We start from the raw sequence: 26048 nt of genomic DNA on the forward strand, positions 1-26048 counted from the left end.
TGGGGTGGAAGATGAAGGAAGGTGGTCAGATTTAGAAGCATGATTTAGAAATGATCAGCCAGAAGTATGGTGACCTCATTCCACCCAGAAAACTCACCTATTAGAGCCCAGGGTCCAAGCGGGAACAGTCTAAATTCAGTGAGAGATTAGGATTGCTGGATCACAGACAGCAGGAGAATAAAGGGCAGATTTTGTTATAAGACAGGTGCAGAATTGAATAATTGAGATTCTAAAATAACGTTGTAATAAAGCAACTTAATTTATGAAGTAGTGTCTCAGCATCAGGACAGTATCAAACCTCGGGGACCTTTTCTTTTCCAGAGGAGACTGGCAAAGTAAATGGACTTCCTAATATCTCCTTGGGAGATAGGGAAGTAGCACAGTCTTCTGTTGTTGCTGATTTGTTAATTAACTCAATCATGGCCACAGGACTTCTGTGTCAGACCTAGGTCTTGAACCCAGATTTTCTGGCCCTCAAGGTTAGCCCTCTATCCACTATGCCCAAATGTCTATAGTTTGCTATTTGCATCTATAAAAACAGTAGCATAATAGTAGGGATCATTTCTTCCAACTTTTTTGGTAAATTCAAGATCTATTAGTCAATTACCAATGCACATTCCCAGCAATTTAGACCAGATGAAAGTACACAAAACAGCTCTGCTGTTTATGTAACTTTGGACCAAAAAGTCATTTAACTTCTCTAGACTTCAGCTATAAAATGAGGCAGTTTAATTATATGATCTCTAAAAGATCTTACTAAGTACTTAGAGAACTTACAACTCTTAAGTTCTATCATTCCTGTTCTATGGTTCCCTCAATTTTAAGAGTTAAAACAAAATGGTTGCTAGGACAACAGAATTTTGTTCCTCATGGCTCTTTTCAGCAATGAAATGATTGAGGCCTGTTCCAATGATGTTATGATGAAGAAAGCCATCTACACCCAGAGAGAGTGCTATGAAAACTGAGTGAAGTTTCACTCTTTTTGTTGTTGTTTACTTGCATTTTATTTTCTTTCTCATTTTTTTTCTTTTTGATCTGATTTTTCTTGTGCAGCAAGGTCATTGTATAAATATGTGTGTGTGTGTGTGTGTGTGTGTGTGTGTGTGTGTGTGTGTATATATATATATATATATATATATATATATATATAGGATTTAACAAATATTTTCAATGTTTAATTATCTATGTATATATTTTGAAAAATAAAAGCTTGAAGAAAAAATAAGAAGAAAAAAAAAAGAATTTTGCCCCTTTCCTTAGTCAAAGAGTCTGATTTGGGACATTTTGATTGCTATTCTATTTTTTTCTGCTCAATTTATTCTTCATTCATGTAGAGCCTTAATTAATATGATGCATATGTCCCCAAAGATTTCAAAAACATTTATTTTTACCTTTTTTTTCAAAAATTCTAAGTAGCAAGTTTCTTTAGTCAAAAAATAACATTTTCTGTTTCATTCCAATATTCTATTTTTCCACCTGTCAAGTCTCACTCACCAAGGATTGTTTGCCCTGTATTAATAGGACCTATTAAAGAATAAACTTTGACTCATTCTTTCCAAAAGACAGAGAAGCAAAAAGTGACTTAATATTTGCAAGCTACAGTCACACAGAAGTGGAAAGATGCAGATAACTCATTTAAAAAGCTAAGACAAAATAAAATTAAATAAATATACTAAAAGGCATATTAGTTACACTGAAAGTATAAGGAAACCCAGATTTTCTGACCACCCAATATATGCCAGGTAGGGCATCTAGATGGTATAGTATAGAATGCCAGAACTGCACTCAGGAAGACCCATCTTTATAACTTCAAAAAGTGGTCCCAAATATTCACTGGCTGTGTGACCCTGGTCAGGTTACTTGAACCCATTTGCCTCAGTTTCCTCATCTACAAAAATGATTCAGAGAAGAAAATGGCAAATTATTCCAGTGTCTTTGTCAAGAAAACCCCAAATGGGATCAAAAAGATTTAAATATAATTGAAACAATTAAATAAGAAAAAATATGCCAGGTACCATGCCAAAGCCTTTACATATATTATTTCATTTAATCCTCACAACCCTGAGAGTCATAAGCTTTTATTATTATCTTACAATTGAGGAAACTGAGGCAGACAGCTTTTAAGTGATTTGCCCAGGATCACACAACTAGTAAATGTATTGAAGTAAGATGTGAACTCAATTCTTCCTAACTCTAGTGCTCTAATTTTGGCCACCTAATAGCTTTCAAGGTATAGGCTTTGAGTTTTAAATTAGAGATATTTTTGCTAGTGCTTCAGATAAAACTCAAATCTGTGAGACTGATTTTTCCATCAGTCTCTTGAGATACTTAATTTTTTTAATTTAATTTTCTTCTGATTCTGAACTTAACAAATATTGAACATTATTAGAATTTCCTTTTACAGGGCAGAACAAAAAACTTGCCATCTAATTATACATTCTAGGAAGAACATGTACTGAAAGAACATGAGATCAAGTTTGTAAATGGTAATCTAGCTTATTTTGCACCTGAAACAAGAATACATGCTTGGAACAAATCTTCCTCTCCATTACAATAACATGCATTCTTAGAATAGTTGATGTGTATTTTAAATTTGTTTTATGAACCCCAAACATGTCTCACTTGCCTCCTCCTCTGACCCTAGGGATTGTCACAACCCGGTACAATGCAAAATGAAGCTTCCCTCATGACATGTGCATGTCAGTGCACCACATGTTGGTACACACTTCATCACATTAACACCATAACCATGAATTTCCTGTCCTTGGCTCAAGATGGAGAGAGAATATGCAACTTTCCATACATCTGGAGTTAAGAAAAAACAGAAACGCAATACTATTCTAAGTTTACAAAACAAAATGGGGTTTAGATTTGATTTTTACAATTTACAACATTCAGGAATTTTTAAAAATTAACAAAAGTCACTTTTCTTATTGGCTTGTATTTTGAGGAATGACATAAATGTTGCCATTTTTTTTGAAGTGAGAATTTTCACTGTGAACATTTACACCTTGGAAATTAGCAGACCTTACAAATCATGACTTGGTTGATTGCATTCTTGATGGTCTTAACAGAGTGATGGAGAAAATGCCAATAAAAGTGTGTTCTGTGAATATCCCGACTCCCGACTCCCGACTCCCTCCCCAGAAGTGGTTGCTAAGCATATACTAACACATCCCTCCTCTTTTGTGACTTGTATAATACAAAAGAAATAAAGGAGCCTGAGGTTACTTGTACTCTCTATCTTTTGTTTATAGATTATTTATGTAATGAAGTGAAATTTAGTTCTTACCCTTCAGCGGTAGGATCTGAATTCAAATGATGACTTTAAGAGTTATAGCATTACATTTTTCCAAGATGGTGAGGGAAAGAGCACTGCATCTAGAATCTAGGACTTTAGATTCTTTGCCCATTTGGACCTCATTTTTAAAATGAGGAGATTGGACTAGAAGTTAGCCATAGGTGGGTAAATGATCTCTAAAATCCCATTGAGATCTGGACAGGACTTACTAAAGAATATCCTAAAACTTTAGATCTGAAAGGAATCTTAGAAACAATTTAATTTAACCTTATTAGTTTACAGATGTCTAAGGATCAGTGAGGAAAAGATGATTCTTTTACCTTTACTGTTCATTCCATCCCCTCTGGCCTTCCAAAACTTGACTCCTTCCATTTTTTCCTCTCTTTCATGCAAATCCATCAATTACTTTCCAGTGATTTTTTTCCCCATAAACCTAACAAATGTGCTCAGGTGTCCTAAATCCTAAAAGAAAAAAAAATCTTCCCTTAACTTTTTATTCAAACTAGCTACTTTCTCTTTTCTTTTTTTTCATCTCCAGTGTTAAATTTCATATATATAATATATATTTATTTATTTATTTCTAAAGAGTAAAAATGCTATGTTGTAAACTATACTCAGTTTCTAAAGTGTTAAATTTCTTGAAAAAATTTTCTCCACATGATACCTCTATAACCTCACATTCATTGCATTCTCAACACCCTTGCAATCTGGTTTTTTTTCCCTACCACTTTACAAAACTGTCTTCCTAAAGGACAATGATAATCCTCTAATCAAATCTCAGTCTGCATCATATTTAACCCTTCTGGAGCCCTGGATACTGTTGATGACCTCTTCTAATGATTATCTCTTGTCCTTTGGCTTCAAACACAGGACCAATAGAAGGGTTCTCATTCCTTTTTTCCTAGCTCCTGCATCCTTGTCCTGTTCCCCACGCCTTGAAATTTAATGCTCCTCTAAGATCTTATCATAGTCATTTTTCTGTACATATTCTCTTTGTCAATCTCATTGATTTCTATGGCTTTTACTATTTCCTCTAACTCACAAGTTCTAAATCTTTTTTTTATTTTATGAACCTTTAAGAAGTGTTTTAAATGCAGAAAATGAGATTATAAAGAAAAACAATTATATTGAAATATTATGCTCAAAATATTAAAAAGTAAATACATGGACCTTGTGTCTATACAGAGGACTTCCAAATCTGCATCCCTAATTTTCGCCTCTTTTTTCTGAATTCTAGACCCATATCTCTAATTGGCTTTGACATCCTCTATCTGATTATTCCAGAGGCACCTTAAACTTAATATGTCCAAAGTCAAACATTATCTTATTCCAACTGTTACTTCTCATCTAAAGGAACTCATTTCCACCACCTTGGACTATTATGAGAAGTTCTTGTTCTTGCTACTTCCACTTTCTCCGGCCTCAAATCTTTAAGTTTGAATTAGGTTCAAAATCAAGGATCAACAAACTACAGAGTGAGGGCCAAATCTGGCCCACTGTCTGTGTCTACAAAGCTCAAAAGCTAAGAATAGTAAATGTAAATCAGCCTTAGTTCTCAAACTGTACAAAAACAGGCATTAGGAAAGATTTGTCCCACCAGTCCTAGTTTTCTGACCCTTGCTGTAGATTATGGGTAGAAATGTAAAAGATTAAGAGACATAGAGAATATTCTAGGTGTATAGAATTTCTGGGTTTTGTTCAGATATTTTCAGAGATGCCCTTTTACCCAAGTTGAGATCTCCCTGTATTTAAATATGATACCTCATTAACTTTCCAACTTTAGTCTTATATCATTTAATTCTATATATTCTATCCTTTAGTCAAAATGTGTTACTTTCTTTCCTAAACATTTCCTGAAATTTACTCCCTCCATGCTTTTGCTCATACTGTTCCCTGAATAGCTGGAATGTTTTCCTTCCCTCTCTTAACCTTTTAAATTTCTTATTTTTAAGATTTCTTCTTTTAATTATTATTTGAATTTTTTTATCTTCACATGTTTAAAAGAATTGCACATGTTTAATCTATATTAGATTGCTTGCTCTCTTGGGGAAGGAGGAGGGAAAAAATCTGGAATGTAAGATGTTGCAAAGATGAATGTTGAAAACTATCTTTGCATGTATTTGGAAAAATAAAATTTATTGGAAAAAAAATAAAGCACATTTCAAATGCTACCTTCTCCATGAAGGCTTCCCTTTACCACTTGGGGTTAAGACCATCATCCTCAGATTTCCTATAACCACTTTGTTTTATACCTATCATGTAGTCTATTATATTTATTATAGCACAGTGCTTTGTACATAGTAGTGCTCAATGAGCATCAATGCAATAGAATTAACAGGAATGTAAAGTAATTTATTGATTTTCTGGCCCTCTCCAGTATTCTTTTTCCCATACTGCTTGTTTTTCCTCTTTGGATAACTTAAATTAAAATGTAATCTTGAAATTGTTCCTTTGTTTCAATTTATACCCAAAGAAGAAGAAAGTAAAAGCCATGTTTTTCTAAATGATTGAATTGTGTGCTCCTGAAATTTAGGTAGAAACTTGCAGTAAGGATGCTTGATGTAAAAACTTAATCCAAATTTTTTTTAAATCTACCAAAGCTTCCCATTGACTCTTAAATATAATAGAATAAAATAATGAAAGTATTCTTGTCCTGTTTCAGTTGACTTTTTAAAGTTGCTTTTGATTCTTCAAAAATAAGTTTATCTTCATATATTTATTATTTTGCTAACAATGGATTCATCCTTTTCTTTTCTGTTCTGTTTTGCAGAGCCTTCTGGGAAGCCTCAGTATACCAAGTGCCGTTCACCTGAACTAGAGACATTTTCATGCTACTGGACTGATGAAGTTTATCATGGTCCAAAGAGTCCAATAAAGCTGTTGTATAAGAAAAGGTATGAGTTCCAACCCTGATTATGCTCTCTCCTCACATAACTAAAATCATAGACTTAACATTGGAAATGCTCTCAACTGCAATCCCTTCATTATACAAGTATGGAAACTAAGGCACAGAGCAGTTAAGGGGCTTGCTAAAGCTCACAGAACTAATAGCTGCCTAAGGATGATTTTGCATACAAGTCTTGCTGGTTCCAAGTCCAACATTCTATTTAATCATTCAGTAAGCATTTATTAAATACTTATTCTGTGCCAGGCACTATACTAAACATTGGCAATACTCAAACAAAGGGCAAAAGATAGTCCCTGTTCTCAAGGAGCTCACAGTTTCATAGGAGAAATTATATTAAAATATCTATGCTCACACAAGATCTATAAATTGTAGATAATCAACAAAAGGAAAAGTGTGGTATCAAGGGGGGATCTGGAAAGATTTCCTAGATGAATTGCTAATTAATTTGTGAAATTATGAAATGAGGGGAACATTGAGATCTCAGTTTTATAGGATTTGGGGGGAAAGCTCTTATCCATGCCACCTTGGGGTTAGTTCATTAATATGTCCAAATCATTTCAAAATTTTTGGCAAAACTTTAAAATTAATACATTCACATCATCTTAAAATTAAAGTATATTTGGTGTTCTCTTGGTCTTACTACTGATTCCTGGAACTTGTCTGATATTTACATTATCATAAGACCAAAAGGCCCTGATAGAAAAACCTAGATGGTTTCCCCTAATTTCAGCACATTTATGATTAACATATGACACAATTGCAAATTACGGTTCTTTGATCTTTGGGACAGTTTATATATGATGTTCAGGTTCCCTTTGCCATCTTAGCTAGCATGTCATTGACCATTTATATTAACTGTATTACTAGAGACATGGAGAATAGCCAAGGGGAACCAGAACAAGATAAAATTTTAACACACTATAGAAAAGATGATCCGGGGCTTGAAGGAAGATAGATGGCAAAAAATGAGGACCAACCAGTAAAAGTATCCAGAGATTTGAGATTTGAGCATCTTATTCAGGGAACAGGGAGGTAACATCATTGGATTGCAGAGTATGTCAGAGAGAATCAAGTGTAAGAAGTCTCGAAAACTAGGAGGGAGCTAGGTTATAAAAGGCTTTGAATGCCATTGGAGCATCTCCAATGGGAATTGAGGAGAAAGGAGATGACGTAGCCAGATTTGCACTTTGGAAAGATCAAACTGACTGTTAGATGGATACTAGACTAGAGTGGTGAGAGAGCCCAATCAGCAGGCTGCTGGAATAGTTCAGGCTGGCAGGAATGAGGGTCTACCCCAGGGAGACTGCAGTGACAGAGGACAGAAAAGGGGCTTAAGTAAAAGATTTTACAAAGATGAAAGCAACAGGCCTTGGCAACAGATTGGATGGAGAGAGGGAAGGAGATGTGAGGAATCCAGGACTGACATCATGAACCTGAAGGATGGGGGTGTCCTTGGCAGTAAGAAGGAAGTTTGGGTGGTGAGAGGAGGACTTAAGGGGATTTGAGGAGAGTGATAATGAATTAAGTTTTGCTCATGTCAGATTTAAGATATCTCTAGGATGTTTGGTTTGAGCTTTCCAATAGACAGTTGGAGATCTGAATCTGGAGGTTAGGAATAAAATTAGGTCTAATGGAGTAGATCTGAGAACCATCAGCACAGAAATGAGCATGGAAGCCGATGAGATCACCAAGTTATATTGATTAAAAGAGGGTCCATGACAGCATCCTGTGAAACATCCCCAGTTAGATGAATATCCGACAACAAAGACCAAAAAGGAGCAATCAAATAACCAGTAGGAGAACCATGAAAGAGTGTTATCATGGAAACCTATCAAGAAAGAGAATCAAAAAGAACAGTTATTGTCAATGTCAAAGATTACAGAGGGAAGAAGGATGAACATCAAAATTAGACCATTAAATCTGGCAATTTAGGAGATCATTTGATAACTTTGGAGAAGGGAGCTGCAGATGAAATCAGGAACCCAATTTCTATAGGGATTTTTCAAATTCTATAGAGAATTTCAAAAATTCACTATAGGAAATAAAAATAAGGATGAGAGGAAACAAAGTGGGGGCAAGTAGACAGTACATGGAGAAAGCACTGGGCCTGGCATTGGGAAGATTTGAGTTCAAATCTGGCCTCAGATACTTACTAGCTGTGTGTAAGCAAGTCACTTAATTCCTATTTGTTTTAGCTATTCATCTGTAAAATGGAGCACCCTGGAGAAGGAAATGGCAAAACATTCCAGTGTCTGCCAAGAAAACAACATGGACAATTCCATGGAGGTCTCATAGAATTATACACAACCAAATGACTCAATAACAACTGTAGATAGCCTTCTCAAGGTGTTTATCTAGGAAAGGGAGGAGAAGTGCTGTTCACCTTGCTGCCTCTCTACAGAATGCTAAAAAACATAGTCATATACAGAGATGGAAATGGATATTATTAGCTTTGGGAATATTCTACAACTATATAATGATGATTATTTGCATACCTCTTTGAGTCAAGAAATCTAACCAACATTTTAAGTACCTCAGCTGAGCAAATAATTTTATTAGGTACAAAGGATTCAGAGATAGATCACATATACCTCATTCTCAAGGGGGATGGATAGATCCCCCTATCTAATAAGAGGAAAGTTGACCACACAAATAACCAAGGTTCAAGGAGGAATAGGAAAGATATAGGGAAATTGAACAAGGAAGGGCAGGACCAACCATAGCGTATGAAAGGGACCTTGAAGGAAGAAAGTAATCTTATCAGTACCTTTCATATTTTCAGCATTGATTCTAGGAACTCATAAAAAAAATGGAAGCAAAGGTGTGTCAGTATAGTCTTTGACACTTAAAAAGATTTTATTTTTAGTGAATTTTTTTCTTTAAATTATTGAAGTCATATGTTGGTCTTTTTTGATTTTACAAGTATAGTATAACTTTTTAATGTCCATCCCTCTGATACTTCTGAAACACAGTAACACTGCCTCCACCAAATTCACTCCTTATGTATATTTGAGAGCTTTTGTTGTTGTTGTTGTTCCAATGTTTCAATCATGTCTTACTCTTCATGACCCCATTTGGAGTTTTCTTGGCAAAGATAGTAGAGTGGTTTGCCATTTTCTTCTCCAGCTCATTTTACAAATGAGAAAACTAAGGGAGAGAAGGTTAAATGACTTTCCAGGATCACATAACTAGTATCTGAAGCTAGAATTTAGCTCAGATCTTCCTGACTCTGGGCATGGCCACTGTACCACCTAGTTAGACCAGTTGTAATTATTCTTAATATTTTGACTGATGTTCACTCCTCAGAGACCTCTAACTTTTCCCTGTTTAGTAAGTGACTTCTAGGCTAGTTTACCCATGACAAATTCCTGCATTTCCATTTACTTTTACTTTATTTAAAATTTGAGGTTCCTACCCCATATTCAGACTCAGTTGCTGGAGAATAGCACTTTAAAACCTCCAACTTCTTTCCCTACCCTGGGAGAGAAGATATAAACCAAGCTTAGAAAAGAGTTCTGCTTGGATTAGTTTTGTATCAGTTCCAAAGGTGATGATCTCTGTTCCCAACTTTGAATGAGAGACAGGGAGAAAATATGAGGAACTTTCATGAATTCCTAGAACATGAGACACTCTTATTCAAAACATTTTCTTCAGGACAGTATAAGCAGTCTGGGGATTATCAGCAGTTAATGACTATGTATGTCATTGGCCCCTTTCTCTAGTGAAAATAGCCAAGAATTGATTATTATGAGTTCATAATAAGTAAGTCACACTTTATTTTATGAATAAATATAAAATTACTTATACAAAGACATTTGGGTATGGAGGCAATTATCCATAGAACCTTATTTGGTGTCTGGGGGAAGAAGAAATGGATGAGATTATAGAGTTACCATGAAACAACAGAAAGTTATCATTGAAAGAGAAGGTAAATATAAAATCAATATAAGTTTTCTGTTTCATAGCTTTTCCTAGTGACAACCCTGCTGATAGTTATACATTCTTTTAGGTCTGTGTCATTGTAAATAAGAATAGTATTAGCCAAGTACAGTATAAAGAGAGTGCAGGACATATATGTGTAAAGGAGAATAAGGGGAAGGTGGAAAATAATTTAGTTTATCTGAAAAATACTATATGTGAGGGGGAAAGGGTATGAGAAGAGGGTTGAAAGGAAGGGTGGTATGAGTGAACTTTACTCAGTAAATAATAGCGAACCATTGAAGGGTTTTTGAGTGGAGAGATGACAAGAACAAATCTATGACAAGTCTAGAATTAGTGTGAAGAATGTTTGGAAAAGCAGGGAGGCTAAGAAAATCTTTTAATAGCTCAATAGTTGAATACAATTACTACAATTGTATTCAACAAGCCTTTTATAGTACCTATTTTGTTATAGACATTGTGCTAAGTATTAGGAAGGAAGGAAGGAGGAAAAAATTTACAGTCACTATCAGGAAATACAACATATTCATATATAAATATTTATAAATATATATGCAAAGTAAATTAAATATATTGGGGGGAGAAAGGACACTGATAGAGGAATTAGCAGAGTTTTCCTGTAGAAAGTGGCTATATTGAGTCAGAAATAACACTTCTTTTTATTCAAAGAGAGGAAAAAGTTATATGTCTGTGGGTAATGAGACTTTCCACAAGTCAGAAAAGACTAGATAGTGTCTATTGAAAAATAAGGCAATAGAATATCTAATTACATTTAAAGTAATATTCATTATTTTTTCTTGAATTTGGGAGATATTGTTGGAATCCTTACAAAGTGTTAAGTCATTAGAATTGATAGAGACAATAATTATCTAATTTAGCATGGTTCAGTATGATTGATCTGATCCTACAAGGAGATGTTATGGGCCAGAACTTGAAACAAGGTACTAAGTGGAATAGATGGAAGCAATGCTTGTGTGTTTGGGTTTGCACCTTTAAGAGTTTACACATGAGAGGTCACACATTAGCTCACAAGTATGGGAGATTCACAAAGTTAACTTTGTAACTTTATGAATTCACACCTCCCATAATCCCACCCTCAGAAGAGGAGTCATCTTTTGACACCGAGCATAAAAAGAGCTTCAGTCAGTCAGTCAGTCAGTTCAGAAGAAGCCAAGAAATGAAGGTGAGCTAGAGCCAGAAGTCACTTTGGAAGATTGACAGAGTGAGAGTTCAGTTTGGGAGATTGAGAAGCTGCTCTGCAGTCGGGCAGAACCAAGATTCAGAGAGAGGCTGAAGTTAGCAACAAGAGCCCTCGGAACCAAAGAAAGCTAACTGGGCTATTTTGGAAGAAACAATAAAGAACTACTTTAACACCTGGCTGCATTTGAAGTGATTATTGATCTGAACTGAAACTAAGGCTGCCTCCAGAAACCTCCCCAAGAAACCTGCTCCCAGAGAGAATGATTATATATTATAAAAAAGAAGAGAACACCACAAGGTATAACATTTATTATTTTTCTGGACAAGTAATTAGGCATATAATATATAACTTAATTTATAAACAAATAGGCTTTTCAAGTGACTTCCCAGAATAATGGCTATTGATTGTCACCTAACATAAAGCTACTTGCTAAAAAGACTATATAGTACATTTTAATGGAGTATCAGATTGACTGGGATTCATTCCAAAATCCATAATCTAACCAGGCTTCCTGTCACTCACTAAGATGATAGTAAAGGAATTTAAAAGGGCCTCAAAGATCATCTAGTTCATCTCCAACACTTAACAGATGAGGAAACCTAGGGTGAGTTCAGCACTGTTTTTACTGTACCACATATTTGTTTATCTTGGGTGAAAACATGGGCATCGACTCAGTTAGGTGACACAGTGGATAGAGTACTGGCCTGGAGTCAGGAAAACCTGAGTTCAAATGCAATCTTAAACATGTTCCAGCTTTTTATATTATGTATATTTCTCTCTCTCACACATACACACACACATGCACCTTTTTAAGTTTTGCACAGTTGTCAAGTCATATAAAAATTTTCTGCTCAAAGAAGTACTTTGTTCAAGCAGCTATACAGATAAATAAATAATGGAGGGACTAGGCCCAAAGGGAAAAAAAAAAAACACTATGTTTAGCTTTAATTTTATAGTGACTAATTGATCCAAGCCTATTAACAACACTAAGATAGTGGCAGCCAGGTAGTTAAGACCCACTAGCTAACTAGTTCATGTGTGCTAACTATTAAGTAAAAACATTTTTGCGAAAATTTTCCTACTGTTTACTAGCTTAAGCCAGCATTTGACACATTAGATGCCTAAGCTTTAATGGCAAAAAGAGGTATTCTTTGGCATCTCTAAACTAGGTGAAACATTTTTTTCTCCCCCCCCCCATTTATTATGTATTTAATTTTAACATTCATTTAAAAAAAATTTTGAGTTCTAAATTCTCTCTCTCCTTCACTGCTCCTCCATCCATTGTGAAGGCAAGAAATGTGATATCATTTTTACATGTGAAATTTTGCAAAAGGTATTTCTCTGTTTGTCATTTTGCAAAAAAAGAAAAATGCAGAAAGTTTAAAAATGTGCTACAATCTGTATTTAGAATCCCTCGATTCTTTCTCTGAAAGTGGATAGCATTTTTCATAAGTCCTTCAGAATTTTCTTGGATCGTTGTATTACCATTCACAGTTGATCATCACACAGTACTGCTGTTGCTGTGTACACTGTTCTGATTCTGCTCACTTCACTTTCCATCAGTTCATGTAAATCTTCCCAGGTTTTCTGAAAGCATTCTTCTCTTCATTTCTCATAGCATAATAGTATTCCATTTCATTCATCATCTACAATTGATAGCCATCTCATCAAATTTCCAATTCTTTGCCACTATAAAAAGAGCTGTTATAAATATTTTTGTTATGGGTCATTTTCCTTTTCCTGTGACCTCTTTGGTAGAACTAGTAGTGGTATTGCTAGGTCAGAGGGTGTGCAGCTTTATAGCCCTTTGAGCATATTTCCAAATTGTTCTCCAGAATGTTTATATCAAAAACTTCTTGTTTGTAAATATTTTCTTTTTGAAAGGAGCAGGCATATGGCCATTTAACTAAGCAAAATGCATTATTCTTAGTAAAATGTATCATTTCAACTACCACACCAAAAAGTCACTTCCTTTCCATTAAAAGATATGTTTTCTTCAGAGTGGTTTTGTTGTTTCTCTATTGTTCTGTTCATTTGAAAAAATAAGTTAAATTAAAATTCACCAACTATAATTGAAAACAATGAAATTGGAGGGTTGATACTTCGCTATTTTTATTATTTCAGTTCTGTATAATGATCTTAGGAGGGAAGAGTGTACATTTGTCCAAAGACTCTAACTGGTCTATATAGCCCACAAAAGTTCTATTTCATTTCCTCTTTCAGCTTTTCACCTAAATTTTTATCAGAAGTCCTAAAGAAGAGCCAGGTTATTTAAAATAAAATGCACTTTTTTGTTAATGTGGATTTAAAAAGATGCCCTTTCAATGTGGGGTTTTTTTTTGACCTACCATGAATAGGGCGTGTTAAACAGCCAATTCTCCAAAACAAATGTGCATAAGATATATTCTTCAATTTAATCTTCATTATTATAATTTCTCCATCACTTTCTTAAATCTATACAATCCATAGGATGATAAATCAAAGCCTGTTTTGTAGCCTTTGCCAATTTCCAGGGTGTAAATACTCACACTGAAAACTTAACAATTAGCTCTGGTAAGTCAGATCAAGCTGCCCCAGCACACCACTGGTAGGGTATATGATGTTAAGCTGTCTTTTTGATGGTGACAATTTATTAAGTGTTTCCAAGTCATCTTTCTCCAAGCTGCCTTGGTAAACCAGATAGGGATGGATGTCAAGCCACTCTGTAAGACTTGTAACAACATCTGGTGCTACAGATGAGGATTGGGGAAAGGAAATAAAAAGAAAAGGGGAAGTGTATTGAATACTACTTAGGAAATCATTGAAAAAGAGTGAAGAGAAACCAGTTATAAGAATTTGGAGAAAGAATGTACAGAGAAGGAAATGAAGCCCCAGTGGGGACAAAATTTTAAAGAAATTTAGCATTAAAAGGGAGGAAAAGATGGAGAGGGATAACTAGATGCATTAGACAGATTAGAGAAGAAGGCCTTTTTTAAAGCTGGAAACCTCCAAGTATGTTTGCAGGCATATGAGATGGAACAAGTAGGAACCAGGAGAAAAAAGGTTAAAAATAGATGAGAGGAAGGGGACCATTGCTACAGCAAGTCCCTGTAAGAGATGGGAAGACATGGAATCAAAAGCATCTTTGCCAAGGAGCAGGAATTTCTGCTTTTCAACCATAACCAGGTGAAAGAAAAAGAGCTTTTAAGGCCCATAGGGAGCCATTGAAGGAGCTTCTGTCAGATGACTGTAATCTTCTCAATAAAATATTAGATTATTAATTGTAATGTATGGAGAGGAAAAGACAGTTATGAATACATGAGTCAACCTCTTGAAAAAGGCTTTGGAATAGTCACTGTGGAAAATGAAAGAGGTTCAGCAATCATCAAGCTAGAGATGTCCTGAGAGTAAAAACTGTGTTTGTCATCTTTGTATCCTTCATGTTATCAGTGACACTCAATGTCTTTTGGAAGATACCATGAATGAGTGAACCCATGAGGCTTGTCCTAGTGGTGGAAAAGTTAGTGAGAAAGCCAAATTTTGTCAGAGAAGTCTTTTTTTCCTCTTTTTTTTTTTAGTTTATTTTTAATATACATTGTTTTATGAACTATATTGAGAGAGAAAAATCAGGGCAGAAAAAAGAAGTGAACATATCATGTGTTGATTTTCTGGATGTAGACAGATGTCATTTTCTGTCCAAAGTCTATTGGGATTGCTTTGAATCACTGAATTACTGAGAACCAAGTCTTTGATAGTTGATCATTGCACATTTTTGCTATTATTTGTACAATGTATTCCTGGTTCTGCTTGTTTCACTCAGCATCAGTTCATGTAAGTCTTTCCAGACCTTTCGATAATCAGCTTGTTCAGCATTTTTTAATAGAACAATAATATTTCATTACCTTCATGTACCATGATTTGTTAAGTCATTCCCCAACTGATGGACATCCTTCCCTTTTCCAATTCAAAGAGAAGTCTTTTAGCATCTCCTTAACAGGATTTGACATAAGTGAATATCTGTTCTGCTGTTGTTTAGGGATTATCTTGAGCCTTGGGTTCTTTGAGGCAAGTCTGTGAAATATAAATACCCAGAGGCAAGACCCCAGTTCTTCTAAAACAGGCTGGTTTGGAGGAGTACAGAGCAGAGCCCCATTGCCCCAGGACAGAGAAGCAGGATCTCTTTCCCTGTTTAAATTTCCCACCTATTCATCCTCCCACCTGAAACGTTTGTCCTGTGAGAGATTGTTTATTTTTATTACAGTATAAAGAATAGTATATATTTGAATAATGTAGTATATATACTATGAAAACTTATGTTTGTTCTTTTCTAAAATGTACTTATAGAATTCCCTGAGCCCATACAGAATTGTGAGGGAGGTTTTTTTTTTAATTTAAAATGTATAACATCAATAATAATAATAATAATAAATAATAATAGTCAAATGTATTTGACTATTAGAAATAATTAACTAGCTATTTGTGGGTAAATTTTACTAAGTGGGAAAATATCATGCAAGCACATGGATTCAATTCAGCTGATTTTCTTGTTTTTCTTTTTTTTAATCCTGGAATTAACAGTACATAATTATTTACATTATGAGGCAAGGAAAATGTCTGGGGTCAGAGAGATCATTTTTAATTGCAAAGCCTGTGCATTTTGTCTCTGACAGTTCCATATCAAGAGCAAAAAGAATTGTGTACCATCATTTGTATAGATCTGTACCCTTATTGACAGATTACAGCCTACTTCTTGTTTTCCCTTTTCTGTGATTTCTGCTGGTGTCTTCCCATCCATCTGCCAACCCACTAGAGGGATTCCTCAGCTCTGCCAGGGCAACACTGGCTCTGTCATCCTTTTTTTATCTTTTGTTTTTGATGGCTCTGTCATCTCTCTTTTATCTTTTGTTTTTGTTTTTGTTTTTGATGACCTTTCTCATGTATTGTAAGATAAACAATATAATTATCAGGTCTAAAGTTATATTATCCAAGAGTTAAGAAAATTCCTTATCAAATAATTATTCCTTGAGCCTCCAGCCCATTTTAAATTATCTAATGGTATTTAGAAGAGGAGGAGTAATTAAAGAAGCCACTCTTTTTTATGACTAGGGGTAGCAGGGATTAGCAGCCAGGGATGGGATGAATGTTGGAGTAGATGTCACCTATTTAGCCACTGCCCTTGAACACTAGCTAAGTAGTCCTCTGGGTTTGCTCTCTATCCTGAAAGATAATAGTCAAGGGTCAAAAATAAGGGCTACATCAACCAGTGATTGTTACAATTTGTACTTTTGTTATTTTAAGGATTTTTAAAATAATTTATTTACAAGCATTTATTGTCTCTTCTTTACACTGAACAATTTGAAAAAAAAAAAAAAAAAAAGGAAAATCCTCGTTACAAATCACTTACAAATCCAGTAAAATTAATTCCCACATTTGTGTTCATTAACCATGTCCAAAAATATATGTCTGATTCTGCAGAGCAGTTCCATTAGAATGTAAACTCTATGAGGCAAGGACTATTTTAGCCTTTCTTTGCACCCCCAGCAGCATATAGTAAGTACTTAATAAATACTTCCTGACTGACTTTTCCTCCACTCCTCTCCTCTTCCCATCCTCCTCCCTGGAAGTTCTGTAAATAACTGCTAAAAGATTCATGTGAATCCTTGTCTTGTGTGAAGGCCAGAAAAGTAAGTCAGTCTTTGACTCTAAGTTGGGTATTTGTATCGAGATTATCTCTAACTGCCCTGTTTGATTGTTAATATCTTAGGAGAACAGACTAATTAGTCAGTAGGAGAACTAGCTAGCAAAAGTAACCAACAACACTAACACTAACTCATTGAACCTAGTATATTCTACTAGAATTTTAGTGCCAGCTACTCTAAATGTGAAAAACTCTTACTAAACCTCTGATATTACCAGTTATCCATTAATAATTTGGTTTTTAAAAAAAAAAAAAAAAGGGAAGGGGGGGAATCATGATAGAGATACACTGTGAGATGTGAGTCATCACAAAATACATATTTATGTGTAATGGAGTGGTCAGTTGTCTGGCAAAAATGTGTATCTAAGTTAGGATCATCTAGTACAGAAGACAGAGAGAAACATTTCCTGCTTACACAAGTTTATTGAGAATCCTCATAGGCCTGTGACACTGGAGAGGGAAGACAAAAAAATTAAAAAGGCAAATTTCCTACAAACGATTTTGATATAGGTAGCAGGAGTGTACATATTCAGAGATAAAAGTGATATAAAAAGATATCAAGACTTTTGAAATGTAGTAAAAAAATATATAAAGATTACCTTCTTGTACCAGCCAAAACTCCCACAAGCACACACTATTATGTAAATATATACTGTATAGTAGGCTGCTGTTTACCTTACCAATCCTTGATCCCAGCTTTGCTTATGAGATTCAGGTAAATGGTATAGTGGATAGAGAAACAAGATCTGGAGTCAGGAAAACCCATGTTTCTGATTTCAAATTTGAATTCAGAGGCTTACTATATGGTAAGTCAGTTAATTTTGCCTCAGTTTCCTCATCTGTAAAATGATTTAGAGAAGGAAATGAGAAACTACTCTAGTATCTTTTCCAAGAAATGAGGTCATGAAGAGTTGTGCTCTACTGAAATCACCCCAAAACAACAACAGAACAACACTACTGAAAATCTACCAAAATTGAGATGACTTCATTTAGAGACATGAGAGATGGATTTTGTGGATTTTCATTTTATAGAGGATGGTTACTAGACATTCTCCATCTCTTCTAAGGACAGAACTGATTCATCAAATAGGAAATATTATTAAGCACCTACTATGTGCCAGCTGTTCTACTTGGAGCTAGGGATAAAAAGACAAAGTGAAGCAGTCCCCACCATCAAGGCGCTGACATTCCATCAGAGTAGAGGACATATATCAGACACTTATTAGTTATTCAATATACAGAGTAAATATGAGAAAAATGAATTAAATTTGTGCAAAACTTGTCCAGAGCTATTTGGGTGACTATTAATTTCAGATTAAAAAATAAGCACAAGTGAGGTCATGGAATCTCCAGCTTTAGACAGCTAAAAAAAACTTCTAAAGAAAAGTATCTTCTCATTGGATTTGTTTTAGGGATAAGTGTGAGGGAAAAGAGTATGAAATAACTTCTCAAAGTTCATTCTGACTCTAACTTTGTGATGCATAGATCCAGACACCACTTGAACCATCAATCTTAGAGCACTTCACCATATGTCATTTACGTTAGAATGGGCACTGTTTAATCTGACGCATGATGTATCCCCACTTCTACTTCAGTCAAAGCACAACTGCTGAAACAATTCACCCTTTATTCTCTTCATTTCAGAAATGACGAGTGGAAAGAATGTCCTGATTATGTCTCTGCTGGAGAAAACAGCTGTTATTTCAATTCCTCATATACCTCCATTTGGACACGCTATTGTATCAAGCTAAGAAATATTAGTCATGAGTTGGAGAAAAGATGTTTCACTGTTGATGAAATAGGTAAATCTCAGGTTTGTGTTTTGCTTGACATGGTTTGCCACTAAGTGACCTGGAGCCTTGTAACTCCCTTAAATGATTAAATAGAAATGTTTCATGAAAATGACAGAAGACTTACAATGATATTTAATAAATATGTGGAGAGTTATTTTACAGAATTGGCAGCCATCATCTCTTTCTATGAGAGGACAAAAGGAAGAAGAATTAAGACAGGGAGTAGGAAGGACTTAGATGCCTTACATGGAATAGAAAAGGAGAGGAGGATGTAGAATCTTTCCTTAGAGAGATAGTACCAAGGATATAAAGCAGATGGACTCATGAAGTCCCCAAGCCTGATACTTCATTGCTCTTATAGTGTAATCTATATCAACTGAAATGTATTGGCTTTTGTACTTTTTTAATGGAAGATGGAACAAAAGGCTAGATTTTGCTTATCATGGACAAAATCACATAGCCATTCTGAAGTTTTATGTTCTCATTCGGTGAAGAGCCAAAATGAGCTTAAAACCATGTTTACATAATACCAAAACAATCAATCCTTTTGGCCAATTAAGTGAAAAAAACTAAATCAGGATGATTACTTGGCATGCTATAAGCAAAAAAAGTCATTTTTTTTAAAATCTGATATATCTCCAGGGTTATTTTGAGAACTAAATGCGTTAGCATATGTAAAGTGTTTTGCAAATATTAAAATACTATATAAATGCCAGATATTATTATTATTTGGCATTCTCTTATCTAGTAACCACAAATATCCTGGGAAGAGGGAGGGAAAGGAGGAAGGGGGCTTCTGAACAGTCTTAGTAGATTTCAAAATCCATGCACTGAAGTTCATGCACTTTACAGAAAAACTTCCAATTGCTCAAATTGGGGGAGGAGGGACATCTTATTTTGCATTATTTGTTTTCTGGATTTTTTAACTTCTTAATTATATGTAAACAAAAATTTAATATTTTTTCCTTTTATTTTGAATGCCAAATTCTCTACCTCCTTCCTTCATCATTGAGAAGGTATGCAATTTGATATAAATTATACAAGTGCATCATGCAAAAGAATTTTTGTATTTACCATGTTGCAAAAGAAAAAACAGGTCAAAAAAACACAAGAAAAGTAAAGTTTAAAAGTGTGCTTCAATTTGCATTCAAATTGTATCAGTTCTTTCACTTAAGGTGGGATAGCATTTTTCATCATAAATCCTTTAAAACTGCCTTGAATCTATGTATTGCTGAGAATAGTTAAATAATTCACAGTTGATCATCATATAATAATACTGTTACTGTGTGCAGTATTCTCAAGATTCTGCTCATTTCACTTTGTATCAGCTCATGTTAAATCTTCCCAGATTTTTTTCTGAAAGCAACCTGCTTGTCATTTCTTACAGCACAGTGGTATCCATCACAGGTTATTCAGCCATTCCCCGATTAATGGGCATCTCCACAATTTCCAAATATTTGCCACCATAAAAGAAGCTGATATACTTACATATTTTGTGCATATGACTCCTTTTTCTTTTTCTTTTATTTCTTTGGGACACCTAGTAATGGTATTGCCCTGTCAAACTGTATGCATAGTTTTTAGCTCTTTGGGCATATTTCCTAATCACTCTCCAGAGTGGTTGGACCAATGTTTAACTCCACCAACAGTTTGTACAAGATGTTAATGATTTTGGTTAAATTCCCAAACCCAGAAGATTGATGACTATTACAAAGAAAGCAATAAAGAAGCTAATAGCAAGCAATTAGACCTTGACAAAAAAAAAAAATCATACATAACAATTCCAAAAAAGTATAATAGTCTCAGATCGATTTGTTTTAGAGACAAACAGGCCTTTAATGTATCACTGTTTACCATATAGTTGAATTGTAGATAGTTAGAGATCTAGAAGAGAACATTCTAACCTCCCTATTTTATTGATGAGAGGAGAATAAGGGTATATCCTAGCATCAACTTATGTTTGGAATAGTAACTAAATCATCAAGACAGAAAGTTATATTATGGTAAGTAGTCTCTAGGGAAACAGGGAAATATGTGATATGATTTGCTAAGATTTCTATTAAAATTGGTTGGGTTTTTTTTTTTAATGAGAAGGGTTCTAAGGTCAAACTTCAGTTATCTGGGAAGTTCCTTTGTATTGAACATGAAATTCCATTGTATCGTGATATCCTAGGATCTAAAACTGGAAACAAAATTCCTTATTTTACAGATGAGGAAGTAGTCTGTGCCATCAGAGGGTTAGTTATTTAGACATAAAATAGCAGTTTAACATGCAAAATGTAGATTCTGGTCCTCTGTCCTCAAAAAGTACAGTTATTAATGTATTCATGTCATGGAAAAGTGCAAAATAACAGACTACAGACTTTGCTACAATACAACAGAGAGATCTATTGTTAAACATAGGAAAGAGAAAGTCACAGTTAAAGGACTTTTTCTTTTGACCCCTAGCTTTTCAGTCAGGCAATAAATGCTGCTAACAACGTGTCATTATCTTCTGTCCGATGCATCCTGGCAAGTCAATCGGTTTTATTTTCTGTGGGTTTATGAATCAACTAATGAATAACTGAAAAGCATTTATTAAATACTTATTGTTTGTAAAGTACTGTGATAAAAGCTGGTAATACAAATAGAAAACCAAGGCAGTCCCTGCTTTTACATGGTTCATATTCTAAAAGCGGGAGACTACTTGAAAAAGAAGTTTAAGTTGCAAGTAGTATGAAAAGACCCGGTGGTTCGTTCCCTAGGGTACAGCAACAAGGCAGGTGGCAATGCGTCATTTTTACTGTTATTTCAAAGGATAAAACTATAATAGCAGATTTTTAAAAGGGCAAATCTTATTTTGAATCAATAAATTATTATTTTTTAAATTCCTAATACTGAAGTCCAAGATCCAGAAAGCATTCTTTTTAAATGCTATCAATCAAGCTTTCTATAAAACGTCAAATTGGTTATTTGATATGGGTTGGCATCTACAAAATAGCTGCTGTTTCTCTACCCTGAGAAAGCTACCAACACTTGTGTTGTGGCTTAATAGGCAAGGTAGTACAGAAAAACATAGCTTAAGTTGGACAGGTATATCCAATCCTCCAATAACATAGATAGTAGATTGAAAACAGAGGTCAGAAAATATTGCATCTTCTCTCTTGCAGAGATCAATTTAATTTTCTACACTTATTATTTTGAGGGAAAATCACAATGATCATGATACCCTCATTATATCTGAGGATAAGAGTTTTATTTAATCTAAGTTTTCTAGATCAGGCAAATTGTTAAGGTATTATAGATCTTACTTTCTCTTACTTTATTGTGTTTTAGATGAAAACAGAATTCCCCAACAAAGCTCCAAAGTATGACTGTCATCAGAACTAAAGGAAAAGTCAAACCAATAGATACAAAATGCTTTCCCCAATCTTCCAAAAAGTTTCAGATCAGTTTTTTAACCCCAAAGTAAAGTTTTCATGAATGGCTTAAATAGCAACAAAATTAAAATAGAGGCATATAAATAAAAACATAAAAATTAAATGGTAATATTGAAAGGATTCAGTGAGTGTACAATGAAACTTTAGAAATGCTTGGAATTCATTAGAAGTGAATATTAAAGCAATAAGTAATTAACAATTAAAACAATTAATACAAAGTGGTGTTTCTGTAGAAATGCTTGGAATTCATTAGAAGTAAATATTAAAGCAATAAGTAATTAATAATTAAAACAATTAATACAAAGTGGTGTTTCTATAGAAATGCTTGGAATTCATTAGAAGTGAATATTAAAGCAATAAGTAATTAATAATTAAAACAATTAATACAAAGTGGTGTTTCTATACTTACTCATTAACACACTGTTGAAATGAACAGTACAACCAGATCCACCCATTGGCCTCAACTGGACTTTGCTGAACACCAGCCTAACAGGGATCCATGCTGACATCCAGGTGAGATGGGGACCCCCTCCCAATGCAGATGTTCAGAAAGGATGGATTCTCTTGGAGTATGAACTTCAATACAAAGAAATAAATGATACCCAATGGAAAAAGGTAAGAGGTGAATACAATCCCTCTGTATAAATGCTTTGGTTTTGATACCTTTCACTTCAAACTTACTTTTCATTTCCAATAGCATTCTGCTTCCTGATGGGAAGAGAGGAAGGAAGAAGAAGAGGGGCAGAAAAATGCAATGACAAGAATTCTATGTTGAAATCAAAAAAGGGAGATTCAAGGCTTAGCTTTGCTCCTTGCTACATGTGTGATTTGGGCCTGAGTTTTCTCTTCTGGAAAAAGTGGAGTTGAAATAAAAGACCTTTCATGTCCCTTCTACCCTTTAATCTATAATCCTAAGACTTTTCTTTTTCTCTGAATTCTTAGCTTTAAGCCTAGTATCAAATCTGCCTTTTACTTGGTTTCAATTTTACTGGACCCAGAACCAGAAGTTCCCAAACCTTCTTGATGCTCATGTTACTTGATTTTCCCATTCCAGACTCCCCAGTCAATAAGAAAAAAGATTCTAGATTTTGTACATAAGAAATAGAATAGATTAATTAATAATTTGCAAATGTTCCTATATTCCCTTAACAAGCCTCTTATAACCCAGGGGTGGAGCAGGGGATTATAAGAGTCCTCCATGCTGGGAATCCTGGCTCTAGAGCTCTGGGTAAATAAGACATTTCATCTCTTTATTTATGTTGCAAGGAGATGAAGTAGTCAATGAGACTTTGTTGTGAGTTTACATTAAAGAGGAGGAAGGGAAAAGAAAGATGATTTCCCCAACTCCCACCTCCATACAGTGCTGCTATAGCATCCCATTGCAGACTGACCAAGGGGAAGGATGGTGCTCCGGTAATTTCACATTCATAGAATTACAACTGTTACAGAGCCACTAAAACAAGTTTTGGGAGGGGTATCCCAGAGGAAGCACATCCTCTTCGAGGCATTTCAGAAAGATATGTTCCTGTGGGAGGGATAATCGGGCAAAAGGAGACCTTGCATGAGCAAATATAGAATTGGTTGTCTGTCTCCTTCTGAACCCCCACAAAGCCTCTCGTTGCCAAGTCCGTGGGAACTCAGAACTTAGATAAACTCCACATGGTGCAGAACAAGAAGAAAAACAAGATAATCAGGCTTATTTCAGTGTCTGTCTATTTCCAAAGCAGCTTAACCACAGGACTGACCTAGCCAAGTTGTTTCTGGCCCATTTTAAGAGTATAACCAGCTTTCTGACATTGTATTTCCCTCAGAATTTTAAAGCACTGGGTACTGTCCTCTCTGGTGAACCACTGTTAACTGTGCCAACTCTGTCACTGGCAGAAATGTGGACTGTGAGAAACTTTCAAAGTATTACCATGCTGCCCTCCGGGGTTTTGTTTTCCAGATTTCCCTTTTGATTAAGTTATCAACGCTAGTTGTGACAGGCACTGTATCAGAATAGGAACAAAAGAATAATAGTAAAGAGAGGGGGGTTAAGTAAGCAGAGACAGCAAAAGCTTCAAGACCCTTGCTAAGAGTGACTTAGGAAGGCCATCATTTTACAGGAACCATGGCACAATGAGTAGAATATTAGACTTGGAGTCAAAAAACTCTGGGTTCAAATATGACCTCTAATACTTACTAGCTTTGGGATCCTGGTAAAATCACTTAGACTCTGTCAGACGTTTGTTTTTTCATCTTTGAAGGGAGAAAGTACCTATATCATAGGATTAGTATATAAGATTATAATTATAAGCTAAGTAGCTCAATGGCTAAAGGGCCAGATCTGGAGTCAGGAATACTTAGATTCAAATTCAGCCTCAGATACTTATTAGTTGTGTGGCCCTGAATAAATCATTTAACCCTATTTAACCTCAGTTTACTCATCTGTAAAATGAGTTAGAGAAGGAAATGACAAATCATTCCAGTATCTGACCAAAAAAAAAACCCTAACTAAATGAGGTCACTAAGAGTCGAGGCATAACTATAAAATGATTGTACAACAATTATACTTGCAAAGCATTTTGCAAATTTTAAAATTGTATAAATGTCATTATTAACCACAATGATGAGTCTGGGGACACTACTTTTAAAATAATGCATTTTTAGACATATTTTAAGGTGATATTATTCACCTTCTTTTTTTGTGCTTTTTATTTCTGCTATAATCCCTGCTAAAAATAATTTAAAAAAAAAAAGATTTTAAGTTTTAAATGCAATGAATGCATCACAATCATATTGATAGTATAGTTTCCTTGCCTCACATGAACTTCATGATATATTCAGGACAAATAATTTTATTGTCTCTTTTTTACAGATTAGGAAACTGAAGGTCAGAGCAGTTAAAAAACTTGCCCAGGGTTTGGTAACACAGGGCAGGATTAGCAAAAGAACTCATGTCTTCTGACAGTTTATGGTCACTAATGGACAAAAGATATTCACGGAAGCACTTGACACAGTTTGACACTTCTTTCTCTGCATCTAAACCAGTAGTTGAATTCAGATTGCTTTATGTCTGGAAAAAAATTAAGCTAAAGGGTAAAAAAGCAGGAAATGGCAGAGTGGCAGAGTACATGGGAGTGGATATATAAAAGGAAGTAAAACACATCCAAAGAAAATAGAAGTCAGTGGTAGGGAACTAACCAGAAAGAGAAAGATGGTATATAAAAGGAAAGTAGGAGGGAACAAGGAGAAAACAAGTGTTAGATACAGGGGAAATGAGGAAAAGATGACAATATTGTTAGAAGTGAAATCTCAAAAGGGTTATAGTAGTTAAAAAAATAGAATCAATTGTGGGTAATCACAGCAAAAAACAATACTCAAAGTTCCAAGGATAGAAACATTTTTTTTAATTGCAACTCAAAATATAATGGGATTTGATACATGTAATTTTGGCTTACCAGAAAACTATTCAAAGATATATTTGTTATATATGTATTGAAGAATAAAGAATGGGAAAAGTCTTTGTGGATAGGGATCTTTTTTTCCTGTCTTTGTGTTCCCAGTCTCCAACATAGTGCCTTGCACATAGTAGGCACTTAAAAATGCCTATTAAGTTAAAAGAAGCCAAGCTACTCCACAAAAATACAAAAAAAAAGAATATTTTATGTAGAAACATTCTGAGGTGAAAGGGAAATTTGTTTTTAGAAGTCTCCGCATCTAATTTTTTACTTAATAAAACAAATTATGGAAATGTCATTTATGTAAAAAATCTATCATGTTGAAAAATTGAGTGACCCACATTTTCTCTAAACAGCCACATAGTGCTCT

At 34.8% G+C, this 26048-nt stretch overlaps 1 protein-coding gene across 4 annotated transcripts in view; it reads left to right on the forward strand.

Moving 5' to 3' along the window:
• Positions 1–26048, forward strand: part of GHR (growth hormone receptor) — a 299645-nt gene that overhangs the window by 256001 nt on the left and 17596 nt on the right. For all 4 annotated transcript variants that reach the window (XM_003759913.4, XM_031964598.1, XM_031964606.1 and 1 more), the window contains 3 exons: positions 6072–6195; positions 18671–18828; positions 22675–22853. In XM_003759913.4, the coding sequence (XP_003759961.3) occupies positions 6072–6195; positions 18671–18828; positions 22675–22853 (461 nt within the window). The remainder of the gene's footprint in view (positions 1–6071; positions 6196–18670; positions 18829–22674; positions 22854–26048) is intronic.

The sequence above is a fragment of the Sarcophilus harrisii genome, chromosome 1 (assembly GCF_902635505.1).
Source record: "Sarcophilus harrisii chromosome 1, mSarHar1.11, whole genome shotgun sequence".
Lineage (NCBI taxonomy): Eukaryota > Metazoa > Chordata > Mammalia > Dasyuromorphia > Dasyuridae > Sarcophilus > Sarcophilus harrisii.